At 44.7% G+C, this 13,668-nt stretch overlaps 1 protein-coding gene across 1 annotated transcript; it reads left to right on the forward strand.

Annotated features, from left to right (window-relative positions):
• Positions 1-82: 82 nt before the first annotated feature.
• Positions 83-9,803, forward strand: ZFAND1 (zinc finger AN1-type containing 1). The gene is made up of 8 exons (XM_077352032.1): positions 83-292; positions 2,438-2,480; positions 3,480-3,519; positions 4,340-4,467; positions 4,555-4,646; positions 6,606-6,727; positions 8,172-8,327; positions 8,415-9,803. Exons 1-8 carry the CDS (start codon positions 238-240, stop codon positions 8,583-8,585), a joined length of 807 nt encoding a protein of 268 aa, XP_077208147.1. The 5' UTR covers positions 83-237; the 3' UTR covers positions 8,586-9,803.
• The last annotated feature ends 3,865 nt before the right edge of the window (positions 9,804-13,668 follow it).

Below are 13,668 nucleotides of genomic sequence, written 5' to 3' on the forward strand. Positions count from 1 at the left end.
AAGCCCCAGGCTGCCAACCTACAGGTGGGGCCAGGGGGGGGGTCTCCTGGTATTGCGGCTGACTCCCATGTATTGCATACGAAAGGGCAGCGGGGCCGAGCCGTAGCGCGGCTTTGGTCAAGTGCTGAGCGTCGTAAGCCCCGCCCCTTGAAGGGACTCGGAGCTGCCGAGGCAAGACTTGCAGCGTCCCGGGCGGAAGATTGGGAACAACGGCGTGCGCGTGCGCGTGATGCAACCATGGCGGAACTGGAGATTGGGCGGCACTGCGCGGTGGAAGGCTGCCGGCAGCTGGGTAAGAGGGGCCGGAGAGGCGGAAAGAAAGAGCGGGCCAGTTGACAGAAAGGAGGCCGAGACGCTCGAGAAAATGGGGCTTCCCAAGCGCCTGTGGTCTTTTGGTGGCCAAACTGTGGCTCTCCAGATGTCCACAGACTACAACTCCCACGAGCCCCTGCCAGCATCTGGAGAGCCACAGTTTGGCCACCTTTCGCGTTCCTTTGGTTTGAAGTATTCGCCCTGCGTGGAGGGTTGGCGTTCGAATGGAAACCGGAAATAAATGCGTTCTTAACTCTTGGGTCTTTTCAGAACTGCTTCCCCAAAAGGAGGAGACCGTGTGCATTCAAGGGCGTGGGTTTTGCCCACGAGCCATTGCTTCATTATTAGTTTCCGTAGTCTAGCTTGACCGGGGCTCCGTGGTTACTGCAGGCAATTATCCTCAGAAGTCATGGCAGTTTGGTCACGTTTGCGGGTGGAGATCATGCTTGCTGAGTAATAAGAGATGCCAAATGTCTCAGGTTAAAATGAGATGTTTTGCTTTGCAATCAGTCTTCTTTAAGCCGGGCAACAATATAGTTACAGCAGATCGGTGGTGAGTGAAAGATCTGTTGTCTGTGCTTTCATACAGACACTTTGTTATATAAATTAATTCTATGATGCAGGGTCAGAACAGGATTGGGGAGACTCAGGTTCAAATCGCCAGTTGCCTGCTGTTGGGATAACCTTCCTCACAGGGTTGTTGTGAGGAATCGGGAAGAACAAAATGCACCATCCTTGATAACGTAGGAGGAAGGGAAGTATCAGTGCAGGGTTGATAGAAACCATGTCAGATGCCTGGGACAGCCTAGGCAAATGGACACAGCAGCCCTCTCCCACTTGCTGTGTACCATTGCTGAGAGGTCCAGGGGTTAAGAATCAGTTTCTACTACTCAGATACCTCCATGTGAAGCAGTGAGTTATAGTCCAGGAAAGCTTGGCTGCAATAGACTTAGTCCAGCTAGTCCTCTGGCATCAGATCCTTAATGTAACTGCTGCTAGGTTGCGCTGTTCACAGTTTGGCTACTTCTCCCTCAAATCAAAAGGAGATGATTTTTTGTGATCTTATAACAAAGCTAAAGCTGTTATAACACCTGACTCCTTCTGGGCTGAACAATACACCAGACAGCTCCCTCTGCTCATGGCCAAAACACCAATCTGCCACAGGACTCAAAAGGAAATCTAAGCTGGAGGGATGGTCTAGCTTTCTGTTAGCTGTTCATAGTTAATTCATTGTTCCATATTATCTGAAATGTCAAATCTCTTACCTTTCCCTGTGTTGTGTATTTGTAGCAGGGAGAGACCAGCTCAAACGGTAATCAGTGATGGATACTGATGTTAAATCTGTTTGATGGATTGCTATTACTACTGGAGAAGTAGGGTTTATTTGTTTTAACAGTAGTTATTTTTTATAATGGTTGACCTTGAAAAATATAGGAGCTTTTTGTGTTGCCATTTTTGCACTCTTAAGCCTTACTCATTAAGTGCACAGCTTATTCTTACGGAATGGAACTTGTGTGATGGAAAGCACCTCCTGTTCCACAACAGTCTCTTGTGTGCCTTGAAACTCTGTGGGTAGGTCACCCTCCTGAAACATCATGGCCAGAGCCCGGGATATTCCTTAGAATGGAAAGTGGCAAAAAAAATTCCGCTTCTGTATCAGTATTCTGTATCAGAGATGATGGTGTCTATATTTTGTATCAGATATGATGAGCCACCTTTGTTAGCATTATACTCGGGGTTTAGATGTAAAACTTACAGAGCACAATGACACCCCACATAGCCGCCTCTCCACTCCTATAATAAATCTTTCACTCAGCCCACCTTTGCATATGCTGTGCAAACTGGTGTTTTCTTGTGTAAGATTCACTGGATCAATGGGACTTACTGTGCAATCTAGGTGCATATTATATTGTTCAAAAATCATGAAAGTGGGTTAGAATCAGCATCTTCTTTGGGAAGATGGAGTTCTGTGAGAGCCAGATGATGGCTGAAAGATGAGGCTTTAGTGGCAAGCAGCACCTTAGTTGGTCAAAAACCGATCCATGATATTTCCACTTAGATCTTGTAAATGTTATGAAATGTACACTGATACAAACAGCTAAAATTACCATGTGTTTCATTTCAGATTTTCTACCTTTTGTGTGTGATGGCTGCTCCCAAGTTTTCTGGTATGAAGCCCTTAAGTAGTATTATTTAAGAACTGTGGTCAGTTTTCTTGGAGCTTAATAGTGATATAGCTTCCTCACAGTCCTGAGGAATTTAAAACCAGTGGGTGCAGAGATGAGAAGTGGCTGAGGGAATATTGGAGAACAAACTAACAGAGAAATGCAAGTTTAGGGACAGAAAAATATTTGTTGCCCATAACCATTTATGTGGAGTCCGGTATACCAATGAGTACAACTCAATTTTAAAAGTGATGAGTCTTTCCCAGTGAGCTTGATGTGTTGTAATGGGGCCATCAGTTAGACCAGGGGTAGTCAAACTGCGGCCCTCCAGATGTCCATGGACTACAATTCCCAGGAGCCCCTGCCAGCAAATGCTCCTGGGAATTGTAGTCCATGGACATCTGGAGGGCCGCAGTTTGACTACCCCTGAGTTAGACCATGACACTTATGGACACCATGCTGTCCATAAGTGTTTTCTGGAACCCACTTGCTTCTCCCCCAAAGCAAAGGGCAGGTGGTGGCTTTCCTCTCCTTGACTGGGATAAAAAGTACTTCAGAAGACCCAGGCGGTATCTTGAATCTACAAGAAGTACCCACCTGGAAACAGCTGCCCCCACCACACCAATCACCCAACATTTTGTGAATACCTTATCCATAGCAGCCATTTTGTGTTTCAGCCGACTTTCTATGACCGCCATTCTGTGGTAGATCCTGCTACCCTCCCTTGGAATTCCAAATGTGACCAAGGGCTCAACAGGTTTAGTGATCTGGATCAGGGTGTTGCACTAGGATCAGGAAGACCTAGTTTTGAATCCCCATTCTTCTATGAAGCTGAATGTGGCTTTGAATCAGTCCCAAATTGTAGTGTTTTTCTGAATATAAAATTTGTAAAGAATAGTTTCTGAGGTTATTGGTGGAAGAGCAGGATGAAAAATTGTTGATAGATACGTTCTCATGTTCTTTCTTTTTACATGATGCTTTAACTGTTATGTAACTCTTAAGTCTTCAGCACCGAAGCCGATCTGCTCATGGTTGCTCTGAGGTAAGTGGGTCAACTTCATTGTAGCCTATAACATCTCTGGTTCCTTGGGAAGTTTAGTTCCCTTTATTCCATTTCGGGTAACTTTGTACATAATACTTACAAACATTGCTTGAAAGCACACTCACCTATCTCATGTGTTAGTAGTATTAATAGGGGTATTTAGGGAAGCAGCCTGAAGTTATTTCTGTCATCATAGCAGCCCAAATAATCTTCCCGTTGAATATGCAGCCAGCTGCCTTTCTTCACTGAGCTTTCTTCACACGGTTTTGTACTCAAGGGGAAATGTGTACATTTTAAAAGGAGCAGGGTTGCATTAATGAGCCATGTCTTGAAATAAAGTGCCTTGCTATTAATTTGTAGTTCCACACTTCTTTCTGTTATTTTACGTGAGTTTATTTAATTTTATTTCAGACTGTCTTTAAGTTTTAACAAGTACTCTTTCCTTTGCCTACATATTACTATTCTCCTGAGACTATAAAATAATATTCTGGCTTCAGCATTCCTAGGTGATGTTAATTGCTTATGTTACTTTGCTTCTTTTCTATTTTAGTTCTGCTAATATTACTGTTAAGAGGATATAGTAATTTACACATGTCACATGGGTAAAGTCACACGTAGGAAGTATTCTTGGGAACAATTCACATATTCTTTTTTATTCAGAAAGGGCTATAAATTGGATCACTGTATTATTGAAGAAAATTCCAGGACTGAGCTACCATTTTAGAAAATGTAGATTTTAGTTATATTGTAGTGCATATTTGTAAACAAGGCAATTCTGTACAACATATTCTTATACAGCATTTTAAAAAATTGGTTTTAGGTAAACCTGAAAAGCGAGGAAGTGAAACCAGATCTTCACAAATCCTTCTTGTGCTCATACAGAGGTTGTGATGGGAAAGAACTTGTACCAGTACTGTGCTCATTTTGTGAAAAGCAGTTTTGTTTAAGGTGAGCAAAGGAATTAATGTTTACTGTTTCCTTGTGTTAACCTGTTGGTTGGCTAGTGACTGTTTCCACAACTATTATTGTTCACAGGCACCGTCATCAGCCGGACCATGAATGTGAGGCCCTAGAAGCCCCTAAGCCTCGCATGGCTGTCACCCAACAACTTGTTAAAAATATTGTAGGCAAGTATAGTAAAAAGTACTGTTTTCTACAGAATACAGTTCGGGGCTAGGTAGTAAGACAAAATACTGGTCCAAAGGTGTTAAGAGGAAATATGAAAGCATCAACATTATTTATTTGTACAATCCCCAGTTTTTGACTTATTAATTTGCCTCACAGCCTGCCTTCTACAGATGGAGCTGCACTCCTAGTGCCATATCATGTCAGAGGCATATTTCTCTGCTAGTGGCTTGGGTTATTTTTATTTACTTTCCCGGCCCTAGGGAAGCGCGCCTAGCCTCAACCAGGGCCAGGGCCTTTTCGGTCTTAGCCCCCACCTGGTGGAATGAGCTCCTGGGAGAGCTGCGGGCCCTGCGGGATCTTCCAGCGTTCTGCAGGGCCTGCAAAACGGAGCTCTTCCGCCAGGTCCACGGTTGAGGCTGGGGTTGGCGTGGTACATCGACTGCTCCCCTCCCCAGGCTTCTTCTAGAACATTGTTTACCTCCTTCTCCTCTGCCCTCCCTTTAGTAATGGGGGTGGGAAGGGGATTTTTTTTGCTCCACCATGTTGTGATGGTTTAAAGTCTTTTAATGGGAGTTTTAATGGGGTTTTAAGACATTGTAACCCACCACGAGCCATTTGGGAGTGGCGGGAAATAAATTGAAATAATAATAGTAATAATAATTATTATTAATAATAATAATAATTATTATTATTATTATTATTTACCTAATTTGTAAGTTAGTTTCTTCCCCTAATGGGACCCAAAGGTTCTTACCATGTATTATTCCACGATGTTATATGTAAACTGCCCTGAGCCATATGGGTGGGCGGTATACAAATCTAAGAAATTAAATAAATAAAGTTACACATCTTCCCCTTCTGACAACAACCATGTGAAGTAGAGTGTGCAAGTGATCCAAACTCCCCGAGTGAGCTTCTGGGGATTAAAATGTGGATCTCCTAGATCAGTGGTCCCCAACCTTTTTATCACCGGGGACCGGTCAACACTTGACAATTTTACTGAGGCCTGGGGGGGGGGGTAGTCTTTTGCCAAGGGACGTTGCCACCACCTGAGCCCCCTGCTCCATTTGCTTTCCAGCTGGCACCCCTGACTTTCCGCCGCCCACTGGGAGACGCTGCCAGCAGCAGCTGCACAGTGCCATGCCGAGGGGGAGCCTCAGCCATGGCAGCTGCTAGAGACCACCAAAGGTGAGCCAGCGGCAGAGTAGCAGGGCAGCCCCCGAGGCGGCAGCCAGGGAGGAGGACGAGGAAGAGCCGCGGCCCGGTACCGACTGATCCACAGACTGGGACCGGTCCCCAGACCAGAGGTTGGGGACCACTGTCCTAGATCCAGTTCAACACTCTGACCACTGCACCACACTGCCTTTACATACCTGATGTACTTTTGAGTCTATTACAGTTAACTTGTAAGGGAGGAAAGGAACAAAACACGTCATAAACAGTATTTCCTCAGTGACAATAATGTTGCAGTTTCAATGCTAGGAAAATGCAGTGCAGAGACTTCTGCATCCCATATAACAACTGACTTAACAATTGTGCATCTGTCATTTTCCTTTTGGTGTTTTGATGCTGTGCAGTCTGTCTTGAATATATAGAATGGACTTTCTCAACCTTTTTACCATTGAGAAAGCCCTGAATCATTCTTCTGGCTTTGAGAAACCCCAGAAGTGATGTCAGCAGGCCACTCAATTGCAGAAACCCTTCCAGGGACATCAGAAAACCCAAGGGTTTCACACAACTCCTGTTGAGGAAGCCAAATAACAGCAGACACACATTGGTTAGAGGTCAAATAAAAATTCCATTCTATGTATGGAAGCTAATGGAGGCAGGCTGTGTGTTCTCCCAGTATGCCATGCACTGAGCATTTTGGAAAAAGTTACCGTGGTATATAATTCTCTGTGTACCAAAATAATGAGAATGTAATTCTTGTTTAAATGGGTTAATGCAATGTACCTTAGATTCCAAGAAAGAAACCACGGTGATGAAAAGATGCAAGGGAGCCAAGAACGCTGAAACAGCAGCAAAAGTGGCCCTGATGAAACTCAAAATGCATGCTTGTGGGGATAACTCCTTGCCACTGGTAAGTCAACCATGACTGCTTCCTTCCATCCACATTTGTGCTTTTCCCCCTTGCCATTTTTAATTCAACAAAGGGGGGGGGGGGGTTGCTTGTGTAGAATTACAGCTTTAATCATTATGGTAATTCATTTCCTGCAGCCTAATACAGTCTTAATTCCCCCTCATTACTACTGCTGATCAGTAGGAATATTGTTTGCCATTAGCATTCTAAAGAGGCACCTTTGTATGTACATTTTTAAATGCTCTTTTGTAATATTTTTCCTATCCTCTGTTGCAAAGTGGGCTTAGCAAACAAGGAGGATTCAAACCAAGCAAGGCCTTCTAGTAGGAACTCCATCTTTAAATAATAAATAACTCCACTCAGAACAGGGTCCCACATCCATGACAAAGCATGAGATTACTCCAGATTCACTCAGTTAAGGTTGCAGAAGGTCCTACATGTTAGCTCTTTGTTTCGCCTCACTTTGAGCATAATAATGCACCTGGAGACTGAAATGCAGCATGCACATTATTTCTTGTTCTGATCATTGTAGTTACCTTGGACCTCTAGGGTTGCTCATCATTCTCCTCGCTTTGCAAGTGAATGGAGAAATGAGCTGGCAGGGATGTTGACAGGTCACTGAATTTCTCTAAGAGAGCTTGCCAACTGCCTTCTGTTAAGACTGGGGGGGGAGGGAGATGAGTTCACAAATATAATATTGCCTGTGACACTTTGCAGAACAGTTGTTTCTGACTGAATCTGTGTTAAAACTGCAGTGTTCCTGGCTCTTCAGAAGGTGTTTAAAAATTAGCTTGAAAGGAAACAGGAGTTGGGTCCTACAGCTCTGCTCCAATAATGGAGAAATTTCCCAGGCATTTTGCTTCAGGAGAAGACTCCTTGTGCCAGAGGGAAGTACCTTTGCTAGCAGTATCCAGATTAGAGTTCCTGTAGGAGGACACAAGTGCCTAAATAAAGCAAGAGAAGAGCTCATTTTTTTTGTACCCCACTATTTACTTCATGACTGAGTCTCAAAATAGCTTACAATTGCCTTCCCTTCCTATCCTGTGAGATAGGTGAGGCCGAGCTCTTAGAGAACTGAGTGGCCCAAGGTCACACATCTGGCTGCGTGTGGAGGAGGGCAGAATAAAACTCAGTTCTCCTAATTAGAGGCCACCACTCTTAAACATTATACCAAGCTGGAGGAGAAAGGAAGGGGAAACTTTAAGGAAATTGCTGACAGTATATGCAAGGGAGAGTATTGAAAGCCCATCTCCATATTTATAATGCTTTCAACCATTTCTTTTGTAATGAGGCCCCTCTGTTTCAAAGCAGGTATAAAGTGGTATCTATGCAGATAGAACAGCCAGCTCCCAGATGTACTCAGATTGAGGCGGAGTTTTTTGTCATGCCTAGGTGACTTGAAACTCCTATTTTAATACTATGTATTTGGGCTTTTCTGTTGTAGACTGAGAGAATCTACTTGCAAGTATTTTTACCAAAAGGAAACAAGGAGAAAAGCAAGCCCATGTTCTTTTGCAGTAAATGGAGCATTGGCAGAGTAATTGATTCAGCAGCTGCCTTGGCAAGCCTTAAAAACGACAACAACAAAAGCATCGCCAAGGTAACTCAACTGAAGGATCTTCTTGGATCCCAAATTTTTATTTGAGTTATAATGCAGTAATGCCAGAATTTCTTTTTACATTTTCAGAAATTAAGACTGTGCCACCCAGCATCAGGAGAAGCTGTACCTGTGGACCACACCTTGGGCTCTTGGCTAAGCAACAAAGAATGCCCACTCCATAATGGCGGGAATGTTATTTTGGAGTATCTTGATAATGAAACTCGGTTTTTAGAAGATACAAATTCATATGTAGAATAATTGCAGGAAGCTCTTGATATGTAGGATTCAGATTCAGTCAAAACAAGGTCCTTGGTCTGTTTAAAACTGTGTGGCATAAGGAAAGTGGTTTATTCACAGGAATTGGTTTTAGAAATAGACATATCAGCATACAGTTTACTCCATTCTATGGTACACCAAGGTGCTGAATAACCTGCATGTTTGTCTCTTGATGCTTTGGCCTAAGGTGTGAGCTGTGACTCCATTGAAAAAGTTATTGAGTCTGATTTGACATCAGGGTAGTTTCAGAGGGCAGCTGTGTTGGTCTGCAGCAGGAGAGCTAGATTCAAGATGCACATGAGGTTCTGGGGCATCAGTTTTCAGGAGTCAAAGCTCCCTTTGCCAGGTAACTTCATCCAAGTTGACATTGGATGCTCGTCCCACTTGTGAGCTGTGCTGCCTCATGAGCACATGCAAATCACCATAAATTCAGAAGCTAATTTCTGATGAGTTATAGGTGAGGCATCCAAAGTAGAGTAGAAACAGAGAACCTGGCATTTAGAGAAACTTCTAGAATGGGAGATGGTGAAATGCGTAGGTGCAAGTTGGTTTGTGAAAAGGTTACATTTCCTTGGCACCGAGATCTATTTTGCCCCTGTTGCAAAAGACCTTGGCAGGTCTTGGGGATTGAAAATGTATTTAGAAACTAAGACTATGTAATCAAACAAGGAAAAATGTGGTGATAACAATGACCCATTTCTTCACCACCTTACATCTACTGCTCTTGTGTTCTCCCCATCACTAGGCATCGCACCATGAGCACAGCCACAGAAGCACTTTACTGTATCTCAAGATGCAGTTTGAGAGGCAGCACAAGCAATTATTTCATTCTATCCTCTTACTTCAACATTAGCTGATTTGCAGAGTTAACAGAAAGAATGGACATTGTAAACACTGTTTTTTGTGTGTGTACAACGAGATTGGCAGATGAAACCCTGCTGAACTTTCTGTCAATGCAGCATCCATTACAGTGTACAGCAATTGATTTTCTGTGGTGGCCCTGATTTCGTGAAATTCCCTGCAGAAGGAAAGCTGATTAACATAAACTTGCCGACCTTAGGCACTGCGTTTTAAAGACAAGCTTTTGGGGACACTGGGGTTTTGAACTGGTGTGTGGTTCATGGTTACAGTACTGACGTTTGAAGTTCAATAGCATTTTTGGAATCTGTTCTACACTCATAATGAAAGAAATGAAAGACCTCTCTCCTTTTTGTTGCCAGTTCTTTCGGATATGGATCTCTAGAACATGCAAAAAATTTTATATATATTCTTTTGTAATGAGGGGACCCTTTCAAGGCCCGTTCTTAAGGACAGCTTTGAAGCTAGTGTGTGTGTGTGTGTATACACACATACACACGCACGCACACACACACACACATATATATATACACACACACACACACACACATATACAAGAGCCTCTTGTGGCGCAGAGTGGTAAGGCAGCCGCCTGAAAGCTTTGCTCATGAGGTTGGGAGTTCGATCCCAGCAGCCGGCTCAAGGTTGACTCAGCCTTCCATCCTTCTGAGGTCGGTAAAATGAGTACTCAGCTTGCTGCTGGGGGGTAAACGGTCATGACTGGGGAAGGCACTGGCAAACTACCCCGTATTGAGTCTTCCATGAAAACCCTAGAGGGCGTCACCCTAAGGGTCAGACATGACTCGGTGCTTGCACAGGGGATACCTTTACCTTTATACACATACACATACATATATACACATACACACACACACATATACATATACATATATATATACACACATACACACACACACACACACATGGCCTTAAAAGGGTCCCCTCCCCTGGCCAGGCAGCTTAAGGTGGGTTTGGGCTGCAGCTTGCAGCCGGATCAAGTGGGGTGGGTGGGGACTAGCCAGCTCCTTAGCAGGCCCGACAGAGCTCCTTAGCAGGCCCTGCCTAGCAGGCCAAGAGGCCCTTGTTAGCAGGCCCTCCAACACGACCCTTTGCCCAGGGCCCTCTTCCCTTACCTGCTGCTGGCTCCAGACACTGAAGTGCATCCAGACACTGAAGAAGCTAAGAGTCCAGGGACAGAGGGTGGAAGCTACAGGGGCAGGGGCCTATTCCAACCTGGACAGCCAAACATGTTCCACCCCCCAGGCTGTTTCACAAATATATAGAGGAACCATGGATAAGGATATTATATTTATATATTTTTCAGTCTTTACCCTGCCACTCTCAACAATGTCGTCTCGTGGTGGCTTACAATATAAAATCAATAAAGACACAATATGCCCCATAAAACCCCTATCAAAATATTCAACAGTAACAACAGTAACAAAATAAGATGGTAGTGTAACTTCTCTAATACTCCCAACCCAACTTAGCTGTTCCAGCCTAGGGCAAATACCATGGCCCTAGATGATCAGAACCCTTGAATTTTCGTCATCAGAGCTTAGCATAGAGCTTAGCATAGGGTGGGACCCACAGTTCATAACTCCAGTTGCCTCCCTGGCCTCAACCAAATGCCTGTTGGAACAGCTCCATCCTGCAGGCCCTGCGAAACCTAGGTAGCTCATATATGTGTGTGATACTCAAATTTTAGCAATATATGTGCGCATAACAAAGGTTGATGGGCCTCTGTGTTTACATGTTTTGTGTTTTTGGCATTGAAGCGAAGATCAACTTATGGTATTGTAGCATTATAACATGAAACCCTGGCATTCAAGACAAACACATAACCTGTCTCCACGAATACTGGAACCACTCAGTACAATGCAGGGAAGAATAATGAGTAAGCAAGCATTCAGGGCTTTATATGCTGATATCTCAAGTATATTTTGCTGTATGGACAAAATCATGGGTGTCAGCTTGAATGGTCCTTGTTAGGGTAAATGCAACTATAGGTTACCCAGGTCTGATTTTTGGAGTTACAGCAGAGGAATTGAGCTTCTCAAGTTAGTTTTATAGTCCATCTATCTTTTTCAGCTCGGTTCCCCACGGTGGTATCCAAGGGTGCTGAGGCCCACCAAGTGTTTTAAGGAAGTGCTCAGTAGGCCTTCTTGTTGGCCATTGGACATGATTGGCTGCAGATTTTTAAAATTTTGCCTTGGCAGCAGCTGCCATCACATAAAGATATTCCCTGCATGACTACATACAAACTGGGTATATGCAGGAAAATATTTGTTAACCACAGGTTCATTTTAAAAGGCACCCTGTTAAATGGGGTTCTCTCTAAAACATGGGTTGTTATTCCAGTTATGCATGGCCCAACTCCGAGATTTTGTGGCAGCCATTTTACACTTGTGCACAATGCCCAGCGTCACAATTCCAGAGGGGCCTGCTGGCTCAAAAAGAGCTGGGAAACCCTGATTTAAACAGATGCAAGTGGTGTGTTTAAATAAAATTGTGCAACGGTTTTTTTAAGATACGGTGATGAGATTGGCCCACTTTTGGAGGGACATCTGGGGGTACCTGGCAAATTGTACTTACGGCTGGGCAGAAGAGGGCAGGACCAGGAAGCGCGCCTCCAATGCCTGAACGGGGTGCAATTAACACCTGCACCAGTTGCCAGGAATTTGGGAGTGACATTTGATGCCTCCCTCTCTATGGAGGCTCAGGTCACCAATGTAGCTCGGACGGCATTTTTCCATCTTCGCCAAGCCCGGCTACTAGCGCCCTACCTGTCCTCGGAACACCTGGCCACAGTGATCCATGCAACGGTCACTTCCAGATTAGACTTCTGTAACTCGCTCTACGCGGGCCTTCCCTTGTCTTTGACTCGGAAGTTACAGCTGGTCCAAAATGCGGCTGCCAGGGTCCTCACTAGAACACCTTTGAGGGCCCACATTCAGCCGGTGCTTCGTCATCTGCACTGGTTACCAGTTTTGTTTCCGAATCAGATTCAAGGTATTGGTATTGACCTTTAAGGCTATACGCGGCCTGGGTCCCGTGTACCTGCGGGACCGCTTGGTTGCTTATGCCCCCCGCAGGGCACTCCGCTCTGCGGGTATGAATTTACTGGTTGTCCCGGGCCCACGGGATGCTCGCCTGGCCTCGACCCGGGCCAGGGCCTTTTCAGTCCTGGCCCCAACCTGGTGGAACGAGCTCCCAGAAGAGCTAAGGGCCCTGCAGGATCTACCAGCTTTCCGCAGGGCCTGTAAGACGGAGCTCTTCCGCCAGGCATATGGTTGAGGCCAGGGCAGCTCTCCCACTAATCCATCAGAGGATCCCCTCCAATATTGAGATCTCTAACACCGAGATCATGGTTAGATGTATTGTATTGGTGCCACCCTCTTCTGAACATTATTCTCTCCACCAGGCTGAACTAAGATCAGAATTGTGACCACCGCCGCTATATGTTATGTGATATGTTATATGTAACTTTTAATTGGGGTTTTTATGGGGATTTTATTGTGTTTTAACTATTTATGTTGTAAACCGCCCTGAGACCTATTGGGAGAAGGGCGGTCTAAAAATTAAATAATAATAATAATAATAATAATAATAATACGTTGAAATTAAAAAATATATATTACAATACTATTTTTGCATTCTATGCATTCTGTGAAACTTTTTGTTGTTCCATGTGGACCAAATATTTAATCAAGAACCCCCCCCCCCTCTGTCAACGGTGTCCCACTTTACCAATGTTATCATCTGGTCATCTTATTTTAAGACCAAAGTTTGAGTCCAGTAACACCTTTAAAATCAACCACGTTCAATCCCCCATGTAAGCTTTTGTGTGCATGCACACTTCCATCAGATGCCTTACACCTGGAATTAAAATGTGTTCTTCAAGGTGCTACCGGGCTCCAACTGTCCCATTGCTTCACACCAGCACAGCCATCCACTTCAACCAGTGTGGAGTCCTGGTGTCCTGCTTGATCATAAATTGCCGCGTTTCGCGCTCCCTGAAGGTCCCTGTGCTTTAGGGATTCCTCCCGCCCTGAGGTGGGAACGGAGCGGCTGCAGGCTTTGTATCTCAGTGCTTTACCCTTCACGGGCACCAGGGGGCGCGCCGAAACCAAAATAACACGAGCCACCCTCCGTCTTCGGTCGCCCCGTTTCTCCTCCCCGAGGCAGGCGCAGTAAGCGACCCATC

Source organism: Paroedura picta, chromosome 9 (assembly GCF_049243985.1).
Source record: "Paroedura picta isolate Pp20150507F chromosome 9, Ppicta_v3.0, whole genome shotgun sequence".
Taxonomy (NCBI): Eukaryota; Metazoa; Chordata; class Lepidosauria; order Squamata; family Gekkonidae; genus Paroedura; species Paroedura picta.